The sequence below is a fragment of the Papio anubis genome, chromosome 17, assembly GCF_008728515.1.
Source record: "Papio anubis isolate 15944 chromosome 17, Panubis1.0, whole genome shotgun sequence".
NCBI lineage: Eukaryota > Metazoa > Chordata > Mammalia > Primates > Cercopithecidae > Papio > Papio anubis.
In genome coordinates this window covers 2,169,733-2,192,364 of record NC_044992.1, presented here as the reverse complement: position 1 = coordinate 2,192,364, position 22,632 = coordinate 2,169,733, and the positions used below count along the sequence as shown (strand labels likewise).

Genomic DNA, 22,632 nt, shown 5'->3' with positions numbered 1-22,632 from the left:
TTGGGGTTGTTCTCAGGAGGCTTTTTTTTTTTTTTTTTTGAGACGGAGTCTCGTGCTGTGTCACCCAGGCTGGAGTGCAGTGGCGCGATCTCGGCTCACTGCAAGCTCCGCCTCCTGGGTTCACGCCATTCTCCTGCCTCAGCCTCCCGAGTAGCTGGGACTACAGGCGCCCGCCACCTCGCCCGGCTAGTTTTTTTGTATTTTTAGTAGAGACGGGGTTTCACCATGTTAACCAGGATGGTCTCGATCTCCTGACCTCGTGATCCGCCCGCCTCGGCCTCCCAAAGTGCTGGGATTACAGGCTTGAGCCACCGCGCCCGGCCAGGAGGCTTTTAAACAATAAGTTTCTGTTATTTCCAAAGTCCCATTTGAACTACAAAAATATGTTTGAACAGAACACCATTTTAAGGGGTGGAAATGGACTCAGTATGTTCCTAGTCTGCTTATCCCTGGCGCTGGGGCAGCCTGCGAGCTGAATCAAGGGTGTAAATTTGCTAAGAAGGATAAAATGCAAGAGCCCGTCACAGCTCCGGAGAGCTGGCCATCTTGTGCTTGGTATCTCATATGGGAAACAAACCCTGTTAGGATTTATTTAAAACAAGGTGCAACTGTCTTCTCTGTGAGGACTCAGGCAGTTTGAAAGTTTAGATGAAAGAAAGGAAGAAATGAAGTTATTTTTATTGAGAAGAAAATAGAAGAGTGTTTTGTGAAAGGGTATTGCTTGCAAATATTGTTTTCAATCACATCCTACCATGATTACCCAGTTCGTGTCCCCATGCATATGTATATATATCTATCTATGTTTTTTGAGATGGAGTTTTTGCTCTTGTCGCCCAGACTGGAGTGCAATGGCACGATCTCAGCTCATTGCAACCCCTACCTCCTGTATTCAAGCGGTTCTCCTGCCTCAGCCTCCAGAGTAGCTGGGATTACAGGCATGCACCACCACACCCAGCTAATTTTGTATTTTTACTAGAGACAAGATTTCTCCATGTTGGTCAGGCTGGTCTCAAACTCCTGACCTCAGGTGATCTGCCTGCCTTGGCCTCCCAAAGTGCTGGGATTAAAGGCGTGAACCACTGTGCCCGGCCCCCATGCATATTTTTATAGTTGACATCATAATGTTTATACGTGTGTGACTCACATTTTGGAATGCTGTGAAAATTGTGTATTTTGAAGCTCTAAAAAATAAGAGATTACAAACAAGTATCTTAACCCTACCATCTGTTTCTTATGTCTCTAGAATGTTTTTTTCTTTGTCCCTGAAGAAATACAGGAACGAAGCAGAATTTGCAGCATTATGGGGTGAAATAAGTTAAATCTGTTGGACTGACCTCAGGATGGCGCTTATGATGCCTCGTCTCCCCTGGGAGGTTCATGTCTCACCTCTGTCATGCTCAGCAGCAGTTACAGTTTTGTTTTGTATCTTAAGGAATTTTGCAGCTGGAAAGACCTTGAGAGGTAAAGTTATCCAGCCTCTTGGTTTACAGTCTTGAAACTTTGAACTCAGATACCCTCATTCTAGTCCAGTGGTCTTTCTGCCGCCCCCACAGTCTCTGCAGCTCTAAGCTACAGGTGGACTCTGAAGAGCCTTTCTATCGTTGATGAAGATTTACAAGTGCTTGTCACCCTTACTTTGGCTTTCTGTGCCTGTGGCTTGAGCTTTACTTAATAGCTTTTTCTTCTCTGAAGTGACTCACCCAGGCCGGGCACAGTGGCTTACGCCTGTAATCCCAACACTTTGGGAGGCTAGGTTGGTGGATCACTTGAGCCCAGGAGTTCAAGACCAGCCTGGGCCACGTGACGAGATCCCTTCTCTACAAATAATACAAAAATTAGCTGGGTGTGGTGGCATATGCCTGTCTTCCCAGCTACTCGGGAGGCTGAGGTAGGAGGATTGCTTGAGCCCAGGAGGTCGAGACTGCAGTAAGCTGAGATTGCACCACTGCACCCCAGCTTGAGTGACAGAGTGAGACCCTATCTCAAAAAAGGAAAAAAAAAAGGGGGCCGGGCACGGTGGCTCAAGCCTGTAATCCCAGCACTTTGGGAGGCCGAGACGGGCGGATCACGAGGTCAGGAGATCGAGACCATGCTGGCTAACACGGTGAAACCCTGTCTCTACTAAAAAATACAAAAAACTAGCCGGGCGCGGTGGCGGGCGCCTGTGGTCCCAGCTACTCGGGAGGCTGAGGCGGGAGAATGGCGTGAACCCAGGAGGCGGAGCTTGCAGTGAGCTGAGATCCGGCCACTGCACTCCAGTCTGGGCGACAGAGCGAGACTCCGTCTCAAAAAAAATAAATAAAAAAAAAAAAAAAAAAAAAAAAGGGACTCACCCGTCTGACCTTCTAGATAAATTACCAGACTTTATCAAACTCCTCACGGTCTGAATTGTGTGTGTGTGTGTGTGTGTGTGTGTGTGTGTGTGTGAGAGAGAGAGACAGAGTCTTGCTCTGTCACCCAGGCTATAGTGAGGTGGAGTGATCTTGTCTCACTGCAACCTCTGCCTCCCAAGTTCAAGTGATTCTCCCACGTCAGCCCGAGTTGCTGGGATTTCAAGTGTGTGCCCCCATACTCAGCTAATTTTTGTATTTTTAGTAGAGACGCAGTTTTACCATGTTGCCCAGGCTGATCTTGAACTCTTGAGCTCAAATGATCCACCCGCCTTGGCCTCACAAAGTGCTGGGATTACAGGTGTGAGTCACCATACCTGGCCCTGAATTTTTTTTTTTTTTTTTAAGTTTCTTCTCCACACCATAATTTTATATGTTTTGGATTGCCTCTTGTCATTGGTTACCAGTTCTATAACTGATGCCCTTTATGGCAATGATTTTAGGATTTTCTTAGGAACCAGAGATCTGTATTCCACAAAGCACCAGCGTGTCCCCTGCCAGATGACAGATACTGCTTGGATTTGGATATAACCCACATATTTGGGGGTGGGTAATATAATAATCTGGGCCTAGGCTGGGCACAGTGACCCATACCTGTAATCCTAGCACTTTGGGAGGCTGAGGCAGGAGGATCACTTGAGCTCAGGAGATTGAGACCAGCCTGGGCAACATAGCAAGACTCCATCTCTACAAAACATTAAAAAATTAGCTGGGTATGCTTGCACATGCCTGCGGTCCCGGCTACCCAGGAGGCCAAGGTGGAAGAATTGCTTGAGCCTGGGAGGTTGAGGCTGCCATGAGCTGTGTTTATTCCACTGTACTGCAGCCTGAGTGACAGAGCAAGAGCCTGTCTCAAAAAATAATAATAATTTGAGCCTTTTGAATGTGATTCTTTGGTTTGAAATTTTGATTTCTCATTGGTAAAATGGAATGATAGTAGCTATCTCATAGAGTGGTTATAGAATTAATACATATTTGACATAATAATAATAGTGGATATTAAATAGGGTGATTTTTTTTTTTTTTTTTGAGACGGAGTCTCGCGCTGTGTCACCCAGGCTGGAGTGCAGTGGCGCGATCTCGGCTCACTGCAAGCTCCGCCTCCCAGGTTCAGGCCATTCTCCTGCCTCAGCCTCCGAGTAGCTGGGACTACAGGCGCCCGCCACCACGCCCGGCTAGTTTTTTGTATTTTTAGTAGAGACGGAGTTTCACCATGTTAGCCAGGATGGTCTCGATCTCCTGACCTCGTGATCCGCCCGCCTCGGCCTCCCAAAGTGCTGGGATTACAGGCTTGAGCCACCGCGCCCGGCCAAATAGGGTGATTTTTAAACTCTTTTTTTTTTTTTTTTTGAAACAGAGTCTTGCTCTGTCACCCAGACTAGAGTGCAGTGGCACGATCTTAGCTCACTGCAACCTCTACCTCCTAGGTTTAAGCAATTCTCCTGCCTCAGCCTCCCAAGTAGCTGGGATTAAAGGCACGTGCCACCACACCTGACTAATTTTTGTATTTTTAGTAGAGATGGGGTTTCAGCGTGTTGGCCAGGCTGGTCTCAAACTTCTGACCTCAGGTTATCCACCCGCCTTGGCCTCCCAAAGTGCTGGGATTACAGGTCTACTGTGCCTGGCCGATTTTTAACTCTTGACTATTCTAGGAGACTGCAACATGTAGTGTAAATGTTAGATAATGGCATTATTATTTTTATAATTTTGTTCTCTCTTAAACAATACAACCACACTTACAGGAAATTAGAAAACGGAGAAAGCTGCTTTGGCATTAAAAAAAAAAAAAAAGCCGGGCACGGTGGCTCACTCCTGTAATCCCAGCACTTTGGAGGCCAAGGCGGTCAGATCATGAGGTTCGGAGATCGAGACCATCCTGGTTAACATGGTGAAACCCCGTCTCCACTAAAAATACCAAAAATTAGCCAGGCGTGGTGGCGGGTACCTGTAGTCCCAGCTACTCGGGAAGCTGAGGCAGGAGAATGGCATGAACCCGGGAGGTGGAGCTTGCAGTGAGCCAAGATTGTGCCACTGCACTCCAGCCTGGGCAACTGAGTGAGACTCCGTCTTGGAAAAAAAAAAAAAGATGCCAGGCATGGTGGCTCATGCCTGTAATCATAGCACTTTGGGAAGCTGAGGTGGGTGGATTGCCTGAGATCAGGAGTTCGAGACTAACCCGACCAACACGGTGAAACCCTGTAATCCTGTCTCTACTAAAAATACAAAAATTAACTGGACATGGTGGCATGTGCCCGTAATCCCAGCTACATGGGAGGCTGAGGCAGGAGAATCACTTACGTGGGAGACAGAAGGTTGCAGTGAGCTGAGATTGCGCCACTGTACTCCAGCCTAGGCAACAGAGCAAAACTGTGTCTTAAAAATAAATAAATAAATAAAAATAAATAAATAAATAAATAGCTTGACAGTCCGGGTGTGGTAACTCATGCTTGTAATCCCAGCACTTGCAAGGCTGAGGCTGGAGGATGGCTTCAGGCCAGGAGTTCAAGACCAACCTGGGCAACATAGCAAGACCCTGTCTCTACAAAAAATCAGCCTGGTGTGGTGGCATGTTCCTATAGTCCCAGCTACTCGTGAGGCTGAGGCCTGAGGATCACTTAAGTCCAGGGGGTCAAGGCAGCAGTGAGCTATGATCACACCACTGCATTCCAACAGGGGCAACAGAGCGAGACCTCAGTCAGTCAGTCAGTAGCTAGTGAGCTTAACAACAGTCCATGATTAACTAATTCTTTATTATTGGACATTCAGAGTTTTTCTTGTTTTCACTGTTACAAAGAACATACCACTTCTTGTTTCTTTTTTTTTTTTTTTTTTTTTTGAGACGGAGTCTCGCGCTGTGGCCCAGGCTGGAGTGCAGTGGCGCGATCTCGGCTCACTGCAAGCTCCGCCTCCAGGGTTCACGCCATTCTCCTGCCTCAGCCTCCTGAGTAGCTGGGACTACAGGCGCCCACCACCGCGCCCGGCTAATTTTTTGTATTTTTAGTAGAGACGGGGTTTCACTGTGGTCTCGATCTCCTGACCTTGTGATCCGCCCGCCTCGGCCTCCCAAAGTGCTGGGATTACAGGCGTGAGCCACCGCGCCCGGCCCACTTCTTGTTTCTTACTGAACTGCCATCTGTTGAGGCTGTTATGAATGGCTACCTTTGACCTCTGCTTTCATCTTTGATTGGAACCCAAAGTAGGGTTGTCATTCAATAAAGGTGTTTTGGGTTATCATTACAGAGAATCGTGCCCCTCAACTTCCTACACAGATACCAGAGATAGAGAAGTATTGGGGGACAGATGGTGTACCAGCTTGTTCTCCAGGTAGTGCAGCATTTTTGCAATTAAAACATGAAGGAACACTTCCCAGTTATGAGCTCCACAGGGGGTAGGTGCTGCTATTTTGATTTTTCCTTCATAAGAAGGTAGGAAAAAGAGGGATAAGCAGCCTGAAAGATAAGGGACTACTTTATTTTATTTTAATTAATTAATTATTTATTTTTGAGACAGGGTCTTGCTCTTTCACCCAGACTAGAGTACAGTGGCATGATCACGGCTCACTGCAGCCTTCACCTCCTGAGCTCAAGCAATCCTCCTGCCTCAGCCTCCTGAGTAGCTAGGACCACATGTGCACAACACCATGCCTGGCCAATTTTTGTATTTTTTTTTGTAGAGATGGGGTTTTGCCACGTTGCCCAGGCTGGTCTTGAACTCCTGGACTCAAGTAACTCCACCCCAGCTTGACTTCCTAGAGTTTTGGGGCTACAGGCATGAGCCGTTGCACCTGGCCTTACCTTATTTTCTTTAATGAATTAGGTTATATGCATTTCATCATTTAAACTCAGGAATCATGCTTAGTTTAATCCCGTTCAGGATTGGTATGGCAGCCTTGTTGATTGGTGTCTGCTCTCAGGTCTCAGGGAGAAAAGATTGGATCCAGCGGCTTGCGCCACAATGAGCTGGCTGTGTCAGCTTACATGGCATTTCCAACTATGCGACATAGTCACTGCTTGGTTCTGCTTTTGCTCATGAAAGAAGAGAATTCTTAAAATCAACAAGCATGTATTTTGAGTTCATCTAGCAGTCTAAAAAGGAATAACAGGCTGGGCGCGGTGGCTCACGCCTGTAATCCCAGCACTTTGGGAGGCTGAGGTGGGTGGATCACCTGAGGTCAGGAGTTCAAGACCAGCCTGGCCATCATGTTGAAATCCCGTCTCTACTAAAAATATAAAAAGTAGCTGGGCGGGTCAGGCACGGTGGCTCGTGCCTGTAATCCCAGCACTTTGGGAGGCCGAGGTGGGCGGATCACCTGAGGTCAGGAGTTCAAGACCAGCCTGGCCAACATGGTAAAACCCGTCTCTATACAAATACAAAAAGTAGCCAGGCATGGTGGTGCATGCCTATAGTCCCAGCTATTTGGGAGGCTTAGGCGGGAGAATCACTTGAACCTGGGAGGTGGAGGTTGCAGTGTGCCAAGATAGCGCTACTGCACTCCAGCCTGGGCAACAGAATGAGACTCTATCTCAAAAAAAAAAAAAAGTACCTGGGCATAGTGGCACGTGCCTGTAATCCCAGCTGCTTGGGAGGCTGAGGCAGGAGAATCGCTTGAAACTGGGAGGCAGAGGTTGCAGTGAACCGAGATTGCGCCACTGCACTTCATTCAGCCTGAGCAACAGAGCGAGACTCCATCTCAAAAATAATAAATAAATAACAAATTAAAAGCCTTGGTTCCACTTGCTTGTTATAATGTAGTCTTTTGGCCGGGCACGGGGGCTCATGCCTGTAATCCCAGCACTTTGGGAGGCCAGGGTGAGCAGATCACCAGGGGTCAGGAGTTCAAGACCAGCCTGACCAACATGGTGAAACCCCCATCTCTACTAAAATACAAAAATTAGCTGGGCATGATGGCGGGTGCCTGTAATCCCAGCTACTCAGTTTGCTGAGATGCGGAGAATTGCTTGAACCCAGGAGACGGTGGTTGCAGTGAGCCGAGATCATGCCACGGCACTCCACCCTAGGCGGCTGAGCAAGACTCCATCTCCAAAAAAAAAAAAAAAAAAAGATGTAGTCTTTCTTATCCATGTCAAAAAGTGAATAATTAAAATCACTGATTAATAAGAGCATAGGATAAAAGTTTGTTTTTAGTTATATAGATTTGAAGTTTATGATCGTTTAAATAGTAAATTTTGAAATCAGGTGGACATTAGGGCTGCTCTGTTGAATATCTAGGGGCATTTGTTATAGTAATTTATTATAGGCAGCAAGGTGTTGGATTTTACTACTTAGAGAACTTTTTAGGTAAGGTTCATAATTGCTTATACCCTAAACCTCTGCTTTCCTGTTTTTCTATATTATACTTCACTTTAGTTTTTAATGAGTTTCTAAATAACCGTTCCCCACTGAGGGGAAAAAAAGCTTTTTGGAGAAATGGTAAATTCCAGTTCTGAATTAGGATAAGTACACGATGAGCCTGGACTATCATCTAGTACCAGAAAGTAATGACGTACTCAAAAAATGACATGTCAGAAGAACCTAGAGTGAGCTCAGGGCAAAGCTGGGACAACATGAGTTTCAAGATGAATGACTTAAAACCCACTGAGTAAGATAAATGAAATACATACAGGGGATAGTGTGAATGCCGACGAACAAATATAGAAAGAATAATAAACTTAGACTATTACTAATTTCATACTTTTAAAATTAATTAGATTTTTCATTTATGTTATTTAATGTATGAGGTTGAAATACCAGATTGCCAGTCTTCAATAGTTTTTGACCTATAAAACAGTTTTTGACGTATAAAAATGTCAGTTTCATACAGTTTTAACCTAATTTGTGACTTTAGAGGCTCTTAAATTTTGCAACAATCATAGGAATAATTGATTCGTGGAACAATTGGCAAGGGGAAATTTGAAAAGGAACGGGATAACTACCTAGTTTCAAAGAACCACCCCCCTTTTAGGTTACTTACAATTACAAAGAGAAACGTAGGAGTTTACAGAGTAAACAAAGAGTTTGCTGTGTGCTCATCTCCTGATGTGATGCACCTGGAAGGACAAGCAGCACCTCCGTGCTCTTCTTGCCGAAAATGTGTAATCTGAATCTAACGACGTGGAAACTTCAGACACACCGAATCGAGGGATTTTGTAAAAACAGCTCCTCAAAAACATTAAGGTCATGAGAGTAAAAGAAGACTGAGGAACTATTCCAGATTGAAGGAGGCTAAAGAGACATGACAAGTACACGAAATTCACAATCCTAATGGGCCTTGCATCAGGGGAGAAAATTGGGATAAACAGGTGAAATTTAAGTGTGGACTGTATTCCAGATAATAGTATTGAATGAGTGTTAAGTTTTAGCAATTTGATAATTCTTCTGTGGTTACAAAAATGAATACACTTGTTTCCGCCGGGCGCAGTGGCTCACACCTGTAATCCCAGCACTTTGGGAGGCCGAGGAGGGCGGATCACCTGAGGTCAGGAGTTCAAGACCAGCCTGGCCAACATGGTGAAACTCCGTCTCTAGGAAAAATACAAAAATTAGCCTGTTGTGGTGGCACACACCTGTAATCCCAGCTACTCTGGAGGCTGAGGCAGGAGAACCGCTTGAGCCTGGGAGGCAGAGGTTGCAGTGAGCAGAGATTGCACTACCGCACTCCAGCCTGGGAGACAGAGTGAGCCTCTGTCTAAACAAAATGTCTAAAAAAAAAAAAACCAGAAAACCAAAAAACAATACGTGCTTTTAAAATGGACATGCCAAAATATTACAGTTAATGAGACATGGTGATGTCCATAGCTAATTCTCAAACAGCTTAGGAAAACACACACACACACAGAATGGGTAAATGAAGGAAGACGTAACTGGTGAATCTGGGTGAAGGGTATACTGGAGTCATTTGCACAAATCTTGCCACTCTTCTGGAAGTTTGAAAGTATTTCAAAATAATTTTTCTTGAAACCTATCATCTCAGAGGAATTCCTAAATGTTGTAATAAGTAGAGTGCTACTTTCATCATTAAAATAGTTTAATGGATTCAAAGTCTCTTGGGTGACTAGATCTTCCTTTTCTTCGTTTTTTTTCCACTTGCATTTTGATTAGTTGTCACAAGATGCCTGTTGAGAGTAGCTAGGATCTAGTGGGTAGGCATATTTTAAATGTGCAGCTAAAATAGGATTTTTAACACATCCAGTGACTTCTGCTTTTTCCAGAACAAATACAACTGTTGCTGTAAACAGTGTATATATGACATTCAATCTGAAATGATTCGCTGTGTGGTATTCAGTTTAGTGCAAAGGTTAAAAGAAATATGAACTCCCTCCCAAGTGTCTGTTAATTGTCAATGGTATGTTTAACTCTTACTAGTCTTTCTTGTCTTCTAAATATTTCTTTTCCTTCATCTCCTGAAGAACCTTACGGTATCTTTTTTTTTTTTTTTGAGACAAGCGCTTGCTCTGTCATCCAGGCTGGGGTACAGTGGCGCAATCACTGCTCACTGCAGCCCTGACCTCCCAGGCTCAAGCAATCCTACCACTTCAGCCCCCCTAGTAGCTGGGGTCACAGGCATGCACCACCATGCCCCGCTATTTTTTGTAAGAGATGGGATCTTGCCATGTTGCCCAGGATGGTCTCGAACTCCTGGGCTCAAGTGATCCACCCGCCTCAGCCTCCCAAAGTGCTGGGATTACAGATGTGAGCCACCTCGCCCATCCAGTATCTTTCTTTGTTGTTCTAGGCCATTTCTTGGCTTCTGATAGCTCCAATCTATTTAATCTGTTCAGGAGTGCTAGTTTTAAAGGAAAGTGTTAATTAACCTGTTTTATGCTGTTATTTTATCAGCACTAATTGCTCCTTATTTTCTCTTACTTCATCTTGTTCATAACATACCCAAAGCTTTAAATTCCTGGTTAATGATTCCTCCATTTATACACTTGCTTTTCTGTTTTTTTTTTTGTTTTTTTTGTTTTTTTTGTTTTTTTTGAAACAGAGTCTACCTCTGTCACCCAGGCTGGAGGGCAGTGCCACGATCTCAGCTCACTGCAACCTCCACCTCCTGGGTTCAGGCGATTCTCCTGCTTCAGCCTCCTGTGTAACTGAGACTACAGATGTGCACCACCATGCCCAGCTAATTTTTTTTTGTATTTTTTAATAGAGACAGGGTTTCCCCATGTTGGCCAGGCTGGTTTCGAACTCCTGACCCCAAGTGATCCTCTCGCCTTGGCCTTCCAGAGTGCTGGGATTACAGGCGTGAGCCACTGTGCCTGATGATAGTTTCTTAAAGGGAACATACTATTTTTCTTTTAAACATTTTTAAACCACCAAATGAAATTTATTATCCTTTAAATAACTTTACTGGGGTTTGTTTAAAGTAGTTTAGCTATACCAATTATTTCTTTGTTTTCAAAGGGAAAAAGGATTGCCTAAACAAAAATAGGTGCAGTCACCTCGTGTTGAATTCACAATCAAGACAAAATATTTGTTGATGCCCACTATTTCTAACGTAATATAATAGTATTTTTCATACTTTAAAAATAATTAATTTTTCATATATGTTATTTAATGTATGAGGTTGAAATACCAGGTTGCCAGTCTTCAACAGTTTTTGACCTATAAAATAGTTTTTGATGTATAAAAATGTCAGTTTTACACAGTTTTAACCTAATTTGTGATTTTAGAGACTCTTAAATTCTCTTAGAATTTTAGTCACTTGAAAATTCATCTTCGTAGTATGCATTTTGTATATAAACAATTAAATATTGAGTGTATATCCTTTAATCTGAAATTTCCCTTTTAATGCGATTAGGTGAATTTTGTGACACAGGTGATTATAATGCTCAGTGAGAAAGGCAGGAGACAGACTATGTATTGTTAGTTTGGCTAAATTGTTATAAAACAAGAAGGAAACGTGTAAAACATTACGATATTGTTAACTCTTATTTTACGTGCATTTGAAGGTATAAGATAACCACATTTATATGTTTCAGTCAGTCGTTCTGAGGTAAACTTAAGTGATTCCCATTTATGTGTGCAGTTGCATGAGTTTAGACAAAAGTGGAACATTTCTATCACCCTAAAAAGTTTCCTGTTCCCCTCTGCAGTCTGTCCACACTGTGCTCCCAGTTTCCTGTAGTCCTGATGTACTTTCTGTCCCAACAGTTTTGTGTGTTCTAGACTTTTCATACAAATGGAGGCATAGAAAATGCAGGTTTTGATTGTCCGGTTTCTTTCATGTAGCATAGCCATGCTTTTTTTGTGTCAGTGGCCTGTCCCTTTTGTTGCTAAAAAGGCTGAGGATACCACAGTTTGTTCATCCATTTGCCAGTTGATGGACATTTGGGTCATTTCCAGGATTTGACTAATAGGAATAAAACTGAACATTTGCTTATAATTTTTTCTGCGTAATTAAATTTTCCTCCATCTTAAGTAAATACCTGAGAGGAGGACTCCTGGTCCTGTTGTAAGTATATGTTTAACTTTATAAGAAGCTGCTTTTCAAAGTGACTGTACAGTATTTTACATTCCCACCAGCAATATCTGAGAGTTTCCGTTGACACCATTTGGTACTGTTGTCACCTTTTGAAAATGTATCTGTTCTCATGGGTGGGTGTAGTGGTCTCTCATTATGATTGGAATCTGCATTTCTCTGGTGGCTGGTGATAGGAAGCATCCGCGTGTGCTTATTGGTCATTCCCGTATCTCCTTTTTATTGGTTTATTAATCTTACTGGTCTTTTTTTTTTTGTTTTTTTTTTTTTTTTTGAGACGGAGTCTCGCTCTGCTGCCCAGGCTGGAGTGTAGTGGCCGGATCTCAGCTCGCTGCAAGCTCCGCCTCCCGGGTTCACGCCATTCTCCCACCTCAGCCTCCCGAGTAGCTGGGACTACAGGCACCTGTCACCTCGCCCGGCTAGTTTTTTGTATTTTGTTAGTAGAGACGGGGTTTCACCGTGTTAGCCAGGATGGTCTCAATCTCCTGACCTAGTGATCCGCCCGTCTCGGCCTCCCAAAGTGCTGGGATTACAGGCGTGAGCCACCGCGCCCGGCCTGACTGGTTGTTCTTTATAGATTCTGAGTACAGTCCATTGTCAAATGTGTTTTGCAAGTATTTCCTCCTAGTCTGTAGTTGGGTTTGCATTTTTATGAATCTCTTTTAAAGAGCACAATTTTGAACTTTTAAGGGCCTTTGTTTAAAATCAACTGACCTTACAAGTGAGTTATTTCTGGACTCTGTTCCATTCTGTTAATCTGTGTCTATCTTATGCCAGTACCATATGGTCTGAATTATCATAGCTTTATAGAAGTCTTGAAATCCGGCAGTGCACATCCTCTATCTTTGTTATTGTTTTTCAAAATTGTTTTCAGCCAGACATGGTGGCTCACGCCTGTAATCCCAGCATGCTGGGAGGCTGAGGCAGGAGGACTGCTTGCACGCAGGAGTGATGCCCTGGCTTTGTGGAAAAACATTCGTTTTAGCTAGTGGAAATCTTTCGCATCTCCATATACATTTCAGCCTCAGTTTATCAATTTCCATGAAAATTTATGGTTGGGATTGTGTTGAATTTATAGGTTAAGTTGGAAAGAACTGATACCTTAACAATAATGAGTCTTCCATTCCAACCTGGTTTAGCTGTTCATTTATTTAGGTCTTATCTTTCAGCAGTGCTTTGTAGTTTTCTTTACACACATTATATGAATTTTATTCCTAAGTATTTTATGTATTTTCATGCTACCATAAATGGCATTTTACAATTTTAATTTCTAAATTATGTATTGCTACTCTAAGAAAATACAGTTGATTTATTAGTATTTTACTTTTTTTTTTTTTTTTTTTGAGACGGAGTCTCGCTCTGTCACCAGGCTGGTCTATAGTTTTCTTATCATTGTAAGAAATGATATGATTTGTCGATATAATACTGGCCTTATGGGCCTGGTGTGGTGGCTCACGCCTGTAATCCCAACACTTTGGAAGGCCGAGGTGGGTGGATCACGAGGTCAGGAGATCGAGACCATCCTGGCTAACACGGTGAAACCCCCGTCTCTACTAAAAATACAAAAAATTAGCCGGGCATGGTGGCAGGTGCCTGTAATCCCAGCTACTTGGGAGGCTGAGGCAGGAGAATGGCATGAACCCAGGAGGTGGAGCTTGCAGTGAGCCGAGATCCCTGCACTCCAGCCTGGGCGACAGAGTGAGAGTCTGTCTCAAAATAAATAAATAAAAATAAATAAATAAATACTGGCCTTATGAGTTGGGAAGTGTTCCCTCTTGTAAAATTTTTTGGAAGAGTTTGCATAGAAATAATATTTTTTATTCCTTAAATGTTTAGTAGAATTCACTAGTGAAAGTGACTTGGGTCTGGAAAGTTTTTAATACAAATTCAATTTCTTTAATTGATAGAGAACTATTCAAGTTATCTATTTCTTTGTCAGGCACAGTGGCTCATGCTTGTAATTCCAGCACTTAGGGAGGCTGAGGTGGGTGGATCAGCTGAGGTCAGGAGTTTGAGACCAGCCTGGCCAACATGGTGAAATGCTGTCTGTACTAAAAATACAAATTAGGAGGGTGTGGTGGCGCATGCTTTTAATCCCAACTACTGAGGAGGCTGAGGCAGGAAAATTGCTTGAGCCCAGGAAGCGGAGGTTGCAGTGAGTGGAGATCACGCCACTGTACTCCAGCCTGGGCGACAGACTGAGACTGTCTCAAAAACAAAAAAATTAGCTGGGCCTGGTGGCACACACATATAATCCCAGCTACTTGGGAGGCTGAGGCAGGAAAATCGCTTGAGCCCAGGAGGCAGAGGTGGCAGAGAGTCCAGATCGTGCCACTGCACTCCAGCCTGGGCAACAGAGCAAGACTCTATCTCAAAAAAAAAAAAAAAGAAAAGAAAAAAAAAACTATTCAAGTTATCTATTTCTTCTTGAGTAATCTTGGGTAGTTTGTGTTTTTGAAGGAATTTGTTTCATCAAAGTTGTGAAATTTGTTGGCAAAAAGTTGTTCTATACTCTCTTCACATCCTTTAATACCTGGAGGATCTGTAGGACGTCCGCTCTTTCAGTTCTGATACTGAGAGTTCGCGTCTTCTTTTTTTCTTGACTTCAAGAAAATTTGTTTTCAAAGAACCAGCTCTTGATTTCATTATTCTTCTCCATTGTTTGTTTTCTCTTTCCTCAGTTTCTGCTCTAATCTTTTTTTTTCCTTTCTTCTTCTTACTTGGGTTTCATTTGCTCTTGTTAATTTGCTTTACAAATCATTAACTCCATCAGCATGTGTGACCTTCGATCTGTGTCTCATCAACTCAGCAAGACGTTGGACTGTGTTCGAATTTCTTTTTTTTTTTTTTTTTTTTTTTTTTTTTGAGACGGAGTCTCGCGCTGTGTCACCCAGGCTGGAGTGCAGTGGGGCGATCTCGGCTCACTGCAAGCTCCGCCTCCCAGGTTCACGCCATTCTCCTGCCTCAGCCTCCTGAGTAGCTGGGACTACAGGCGCCCGCCACCACGCCCGGCTAGTTTTTTGTATTTTTAGTAGAGACGGGGTTTCACCATGTTAGCCAGGATGGTCTCGATCTCCTGACCTCGTGATCCACCCGCCTCGGCCTCCCAAAGTGCTGGGATTACAGGCTTGAGCCACCGCGCCCGGCCTTGTGTTCGAATTTCTTTTCCCTGTACTGCATTCTGGGAATTTCCTTCAAGCAGGAAGCTCTGGCAAATGCAGGCTCACCTTGTTTGTTTCTGGGACTGCAGTTCTGCACTGCCAGTTGTCCAGTGTCTGAAAAACAGCTCTTTTATATGTTTTGTCCAGTTTCCTGGTTGTTTATGGTGGAAGGGCAATTCCTGTAGTAACTCATCTTTCATGGGCTGAAGCAGAGGTCCTTTACAAACTTTTTAGAATAATCAGAAGAAATAAATTCTGTCTCTTTACCTTTTAATCAGTTCAGTCCAACTTCTCCACATTCCTTCTTCTGGATTTGTTTTTACTCTAGAACAAATTGATTTCATGATCTGTTGAAACTCATTATCTATCCTTAAATTACTTGCAGATGAGGACATCTCACAATATAGGTTCATGCTGGATCTTATAAGTTCTCTTAGTATGATGTTTTTGTTGTTCTTTATTTTCTAATTTCTGTCCTAGAGCTAAACAGCCTTCATTGTAAGCAGGACAGATGAGACTGCTTTACTCAAATATTTAATATATAGCCCTGAAGCACTGGAGAGGCTAAGTGCATTTATATATATATATTTTATTAAGTTGCCTTGGGCTTGTTTTCCATCATTAGATTTGGTCTTTGTCTAAATACATTATATGCAATTCTTGTTATTTTTCACTTGTGACCTTACTCAGTGTTTGTTACTATTCTCATCTTATTCACTTGAATAATGCTTAGTTTAAAATTTTAACCACATAAACAGTATTTACTTGTCTGATTTTTTTTTCTCCCTAGATGGTATAGCTGTATGCTGGGAAAGAAATGCAGCCTGGCGCCTCTGAAGGAAGAGCTTCGCATACAAGGGGTGAGGCTTCCTCATTACTGTTCTCACGTAGCTACTTTTCTTTGTATCCATGGGGCACAAGTACAGTTTTGCTACATTGATATATTGCATTGTGGTGAAGTCAGGGCCTTCAATGTAACTATCACTGGAACAATTAAGCAACCTGCCATCACCCGGTCTCCCACTCCCCAACCACAAGTCTTCATTCATCCATCATTCCATACTTTGCTTCCATGTGTACACATTATTTAACTCTACTTAGAACTAAGAACATGTGGTGTTTGTCTTTCTATGTCTCAGTTGTTTCACATAAGATAATGGCCTCCAGCTGGCTGGGCGCGGTGGCTCACGCCTGTAATCCCAGCACTTTGGGAGGCCAAGGCAGGTAGATCTCGAGGTTAGGAGATTAAGACCATCCTGGCTAACATGGTGAAACCCTGTCTCTACTAAAAATACAAAAAAAGTAGCCGGGTGTGGCGGTGGGCGCCTGTAGTCCTAGCTACTTAGGAGGCTGAGGCAGGAGAATGGCATGAACCCGGGAAGCGGAGCTTGCAGTGAGCCGAGATTGCACCACTGCACTCCAGCCTGGGCAACAGACTGGACACAGGCTGTCTCCAGACAGACTCCGTCTCAAAAAAAAAAAAAAAAAAAAAAAAGATAATGGCCTCCAGTTCTATCCATGTTGCTGAAGACACAATTTCATTCTTCTTTATGGCTGAATAGTATTCCATTGTATGTGTATACTACTTTTTTTTTTTTATCCAATCCTTTGTTGATGGATACTTAAGTTAATTCAAGTCCAGATATCTTTTCTTTCTTTTCTTTTCTTTTCTTTTTTTTTTTTTGACCAGGTCTAGCTCTGTTCCCAGGCTGGAGTACAGTGGTGGGATCATGACTCACTGTAACCTTGACCTCCTGGGCTCAACCCGTCCTCCCGCCTCAGCCTCCTGAGCAGCTGGGACTCTAGGCACATGGCACCATCCCTAGCTATTTTTTTTTTTTTTTTTTTTTAGTAGTGATGGGGTCTTGCTGTGCTGCCCAGGCTGGTCTCAAACTCCTGGGCTCAAGCAGTCCTCTCACCTCAGCCTCCCAAAGTGCTAGGATTACAGGTGTGCACCATTGTACCCCACCTAATGATTTCTTTGCCTTTGGAACAAAGTCTTCTAGTATTTTGTATACTTTCAGGTATTACATTCAAGTCTTTAGCCCATCTTGAGGTTACTTTTCATATATCTACTTTTTTCTTTCTTTTTTTTTTTTTAAGAAATGGGGTCGGGCTAGGTGCAGTGGCTCACGCCTGTAATCCCAGCACTTTGGGAGGCCAATGCAGGCGGATCACAAGGTCAAGAGATCGAGACCATCCTGGGCAACATAGTGAAACCCCATCTCTACTAAAAATACAAAAATTAGCCGGGCATGGTGGCGGGCACCTGTTGTCCCAGCTACTCAGGAGGCTGAGACAGGAGAATCACTTGAACCTGGGAGGCAGAGATTGCAGTGAGTTGAGATCGTGCCACTGCACTGCAGCCTGGTGACACAGCTAGACTCCATCTCAAAAAAAAAAAAAAAGAAAAAGATGGGGTCTTGCTCTGTCAACCAGACTGTAGTGTGGTTGCATGATCATAGTTTGCTGCAACCTCAAACTTCTAGGCTCAAGCGATCCTCCCACTTCAGCCTCCCAAGTAGCTGGGACTGTTGGCACACACCACCACGCCCAGCTAATTTTTAAATCTTTAGTAGAAACAAGGTCTCTCTGTGTTGCCCAGACTGGTCTCAAACTCCTGCACTCAAGTAATCCTTATTTTTTATAAAGATAGGGTCTCGCTGTATTGCCCAGGCTGGTCTCAAACTACTGGCCTCAAGTGATCCTCCCACCTTGGCCTCCCAAAGCGCTGGGATTACAGGCGTGACCCACGCACCTGACCTGTATCTACTCTGATGGTAGTTTTGAGTATAGAATTTTCTTTATACTCTAAAACTCTAAATATTTTTTTTGTTTTGTTTTCTAAGTTCTATATTTTTAGGGCTAAAATGTATTTTTTATAGATTATTAAAACAAGGCCTTTTTTGACAATTATAACAGAGAAAGGTGGAGAAAAACAGATGAGTAGAATGTCAAAGAGAAACCGGAAATCAAAAAACCTGGTATCTACCACTGACCTCACATCGAACTGCTTTTTATTTTTAATTTTTTAAAATTTTTATTTTTTACCATGCCTCCAAGACAAGTTCAACTCACTCCTTTATAGATCCAGAAACTCAAGCTAGGTAGGTTTAAGGTTTTGTTGTGGGCCATGCAGTTAGCTCTGGGGGAACAGCACCAGAACACAGTCTCGGTCCCGTGTGCTTCCCGCTAGGATGACATTGCGACATTCCACAAGAGTAGAGCCCCTTGCTCCTGTTTCAGAAGGCAGATCACAAGTAAGTACTCCCAGGCGGGGCAAAGTGGCTCATGTCTATAATCGCAGCACTTTGGGAGGCTGAGACGGGCAGAATGCTTGAGCCCAGGAATTCAAGACCAGCCTGGGCAACACAGTGAAATCCCATCTCAGCAAAAAAAGTACAAAAAATTAGCCAAGTATGATGGCGCGTGCCTGTAGTCCCCACTACTCAGGAGGCTGAGGTGGGAGGATCCATTGAGCCTGGGAAGTCGAAGTTGCAGCAAGCTAAGATCACACCACTGAACTACAGTCTGGACGACAGAGTGAGACCCTGTCTCCCAAAACAATTTTCTTTTAAATAAAATAAATGCTCCCCCCGCCACTTCCACTTTCCTCCCAGTTTCTGGTGTTTGGTGTGAGTCAGAGGACTTCTCAGCAAAAGCGTCAGATGCACATCGGTGGGAGGAGCAGAGTTTCTGGTCTCTGGTTTCTCTCTGACGTCCTATTCTTTCTTCCTCTTTTCCTCACAATACCATTTCTTGGGTAAATTGTGAGAGCTACAAACTTGTTCCTTTACCTTTCTTAAAATCTGATTGATAAAAGAGATTATCTCTCTGTATCTAGTCAGGCTTTAGTTGGCTTTCTTTCTAGAAAAGAAAACAAAAAATCATTTGAGGCCACTTATGGTGACTCACACCTGTAATCTCAGCACTTTGGGCGGCCAAGGTGGGCGGATTGCTTGAGGTCAGGAGTTCGAGAGCAGCTTGGCCAAGATGGTGAAACCCCGTCTCTACTAAAAATACAAAAATTAGCTGGACATGGTGGCACTCACCTGTAATCCCAGCCACACGGGAGGCTGAGGCAGGAGAATTGCTTGAATCTGGGAGGCAGAGGTTGCAGTGAGCCGAGACCGCACCACTGCACTCCAGTCTGAGTGACAGGGTGAGACTCTGTCTCAAAAAAAAAAACAACAAAAAAAACTCACTTGAGTCATATTACAAATAATTCTCTAAAGGGCTGTGTTTTTGGTGTTTCATATATTTGAACCTTTAAGTCACATCTATAAATTCTCTTATGTTTTATGGGAGAAAAAAATACAACTTTATTGAGAGATGAGTTATTATTAGGTAGCTGTGTATAACTGTTGTTTGATAATATTGTTTGTTAGCTGATTTAAAAAGAAGGATCAACATAATATAGCATGAGGCGGCAGCCAGAAACATATTGGTAGAATGATTTCAGTTTGATGAGATGCTATCTTTGTTGGTTTCAGGTTCCTAAAGTCACCTACACTGAATTCTGTCAAGGTCGGACGATGAGATGGGCCTTAGCTTGGAGTTTTTATGATGATGTAACAGTACCAGTAAGTACAGACCTTGCTCAGCTTTACCACCTGCCAGCACATGGTGGGTTTCGGTCAGTCGTAAGTGAACTGAATCACTAGTGTCCTGTTTAACTGAAGTTTGCCCCAAATACTTATGTCAAAATGGAAAGGGGTTGTCACCAAGACACCTAGAAGGCTGGTCCTGAAGCCCGTGGAGCCTTCCTCTGTGAGTTTGTATAACACAGTGGTATTTGCTCAGCAGACAGAAATGTGTCTTTTAGGAATTAAAAATGTGGCCGGGCACAGTGGCTTATGCCTGTAATTCCAGCACTTTGGGAAACTGAGCTGGGTGGATAACTCGAGGCCAGCAGTTTGAGACCTGCTGGCCAACATGGTGAAACTGTGTCTCTGCTAAAAATACAAAAATTAGCTGGACGTGGTGGTGCACACCTGTAATCCCAGCTACTAGGGAGGCTGAGGCACGAGAATTGCTTGAACCAAGGAGACAGAGGTTGTAGTGAGCTGAGACTATGCCACTGCACTCCAGCCTGGGCCACAGAGCAAGACTGTCTCAAAAGTATTAAAAATAAAATATTTTGCCGGGCGTGGTGGCTTAAGCCTGTAATCCCAGCACTTTGGGAGGCCGAGACGGGCGGATCACGAGGTCAGGAGATCGAGACCATCCTGGCTAACATGGTGAAACCCCGTCTCTACTAAAAATACAAAAAATTAGCCGGGCGTGGTGGTGGGCGCCTGTGGTCCCAGCTACTCAGGAGGCTGAGGCAGGAGAATGGCTTGAACCCGGGAGGCCGAGCTTGCAGTGAGCCGAGATCGCGCCACTCACTCCAGCCTGGGTGACAGAGCGAGACTCCGTCTCAAAAAAAAAAAAAAAAAATAAATAAATAAAATAAAATATTTAAAAAAAAACAAGGGCTGGGCCCGGTGGCTCAAGCCTGTAATCCCAGCACTTTGGGAGGCCGAGACGGGCGGATCACAAGGTCAGGAGATCGAGACCATCCTGGCTAACACGGTGAAACTCCGTCTCTACTAAAAAAAATACAAAAAACTAGCCAGGCGTGGTCACAGGCGCCTGTAGTCCCAGCTACTCGGGAGGCTGAGGCAGGAGAATGGCGTGAACCCAGGAGGCGGAGCTTGCAGCGAGCTGAGATATGGCCACTGCACTCCAGCTTGAGCGACAGAGCGAGACTCCATCTCCAAAAAAAAAAGAAAATTGAAGTAACATAACCTGTAGAAACATTTTGCAGGTATAATTACGCTGGTGGACATTCCTCAGGAATTGAAAGTGAGGTCTCTTTCTTTTCCTTACCACTGCCGCTTTCCTAGAATAGCTGCCTCCTGGGGCTCCTGGAGAACGCAGAAGTTGACTTTTTGGATTGCAGGTTTTGATGTGTAACACTCGGGGATCATTCTAATGAAGGGTTCTATCTCGGCTTTCAGATTCGCACCAGAATGTTAACCATTTTTGAAGCTGGGTGATAGATCATTATCTCTTTCTATTTTGTGTATGCTAGAACATATTCTGGAATAAAAAGTTTAAAGAAATGATTTGTGACCAGACCTGGTGGCTCACACCTGTGATCTCCACGCTCTGGGAGGCCGAGGCGGGCTGATCACTTGAACTCAGGAGCTGGAAACCAGCCTAGGCAACATGGTGAAATCCCATCTCTACAAAACATACAATTTTTGTATTTTGATGGCGCATGCCTGTAGTCCCAGCTGCTGGGGAGGCTGAGGTGGGAGGATCACTTGAGCCTGGCAGGTGGAGGCTGCAGTGAGCCCCGATCGTGTCACTGCACTTTCTGCACTTCAGCCTGGGGCAACAGAGTGAGACCCTGTCTCAAAAAAAAAAAAAAAAAAAAGATTTGTTCACAAATGTCTCTTTGTCCTCAGTGCTGCTATAGGTAAAGGAAAACCGCCTCTGAGCTGGCCAGACCGAATGATCTGGGCAGTGCTGAGAGGCAGTGACAGAATAGCCGCTGTTGGTTCTCACAGTTCCCTCCCAGGTGTGGTTGGCTTCTTGTTGCCTGGAGATTCCCAACTGAAGCGTCTGCACACCCTGCTCAGCACGTGCTCTTCCTTTCCTTAGTATGTGCGGGGACCGACACCTGCTGCTTTACGTCTCTCCTCAGCGCCTACGGCAGCTTGTTCTGGTGCTGCTCTCCCAAGCTCTTGGCCGCTCTTGGTCTCTGCAGTCATCTTACCTGTTGCTGTGTGTCTGAGTCTCTTTCCCTGCCCTTGTAGGGTAGAGGAGTAGAGACATGTAGCACAAGGGAACAATTTGCAGATACTGCCACGTTTCTGAAAACAGGAACTTACATTCGAGGTTGAGCCTGTTCTGCTCTGCAGCTAGAAGTGCTATTGGGTTGAAGTACGCTCCCCAGTGCCATTTGAATGGCCCTTTCCCTGAAGCGTAGACTCCTGGCCAGTGCAGTAAGGTATCTACAGGTCTGTGTTTGAAATAGTCTCTGCTTAAAAAGATGCTTCTCCTTGTTTAACACCCCTCACCACCCCGAAGGATTATCCTTTCTGTCATTTTCTAGAATACCAGGGCCCTCACACCACATGGTTAAAATCATCAGTAATGCTCTGAGTTAGCCCCGTGGAGGCACAGCTGCAGGAAAGTGGAACTGCAGCTGTTTTCAAGTGCTTTCTGCTTAACCCGCCTCCCCCATGGGTTGGCACCGCAGGTGGAAGAGCGGATAATGCGCCCTGGCACGCCACACTAGCTCGGAGACCGAGCCCTCCTGGCCCTCCTGGCCCTCCTGGATGAGTAGTAATGTCAGGTCCACGTAGTAAAGGGCACTGCTTCTGTGTTAACAAAACCAGCTTATTTTGAAAAGGAATCCCCTACGCTTCCCTCTCCTCCTCTTCTCTGTTTTTGGGGCATCCTTCAGCCCCGTTCTTAGTTCTCAACCATCAGAATGCTCGGGGCCCCAGATTTCCCCCATGCCAGAGTCTTCCTCCCTCCCCACCAGTACCCCAGCCCCAAAAGCTAATAATGCACTCCCAAGTGTTCCATTAGACGCACTTCAACC

At 44.3% G+C, this 22,632-nt stretch overlaps 1 protein-coding gene across 5 annotated transcripts in view; it reads left to right on the top strand.

Moving 5' to 3' along the window:
• The window catches only part of METTL16 (methyltransferase like 16), an 84,027-nt gene that overhangs the window by 44,194 nt on the left and 17,201 nt on the right, over positions 1 to 22,632 (top strand). For all 5 annotated transcript variants that reach the window (XM_031657271.1, XM_031657272.1, XM_031657269.1 and 2 more), the window contains 2 exons: positions 15,823 to 15,892; positions 19,526 to 19,615. In XM_031657271.1, the coding sequence (XP_031513131.1) occupies positions 15,823 to 15,892; positions 19,526 to 19,615 (160 nt within the window). The remainder of the gene's footprint in view (positions 1 to 15,822; positions 15,893 to 19,525; positions 19,616 to 22,632) is intronic.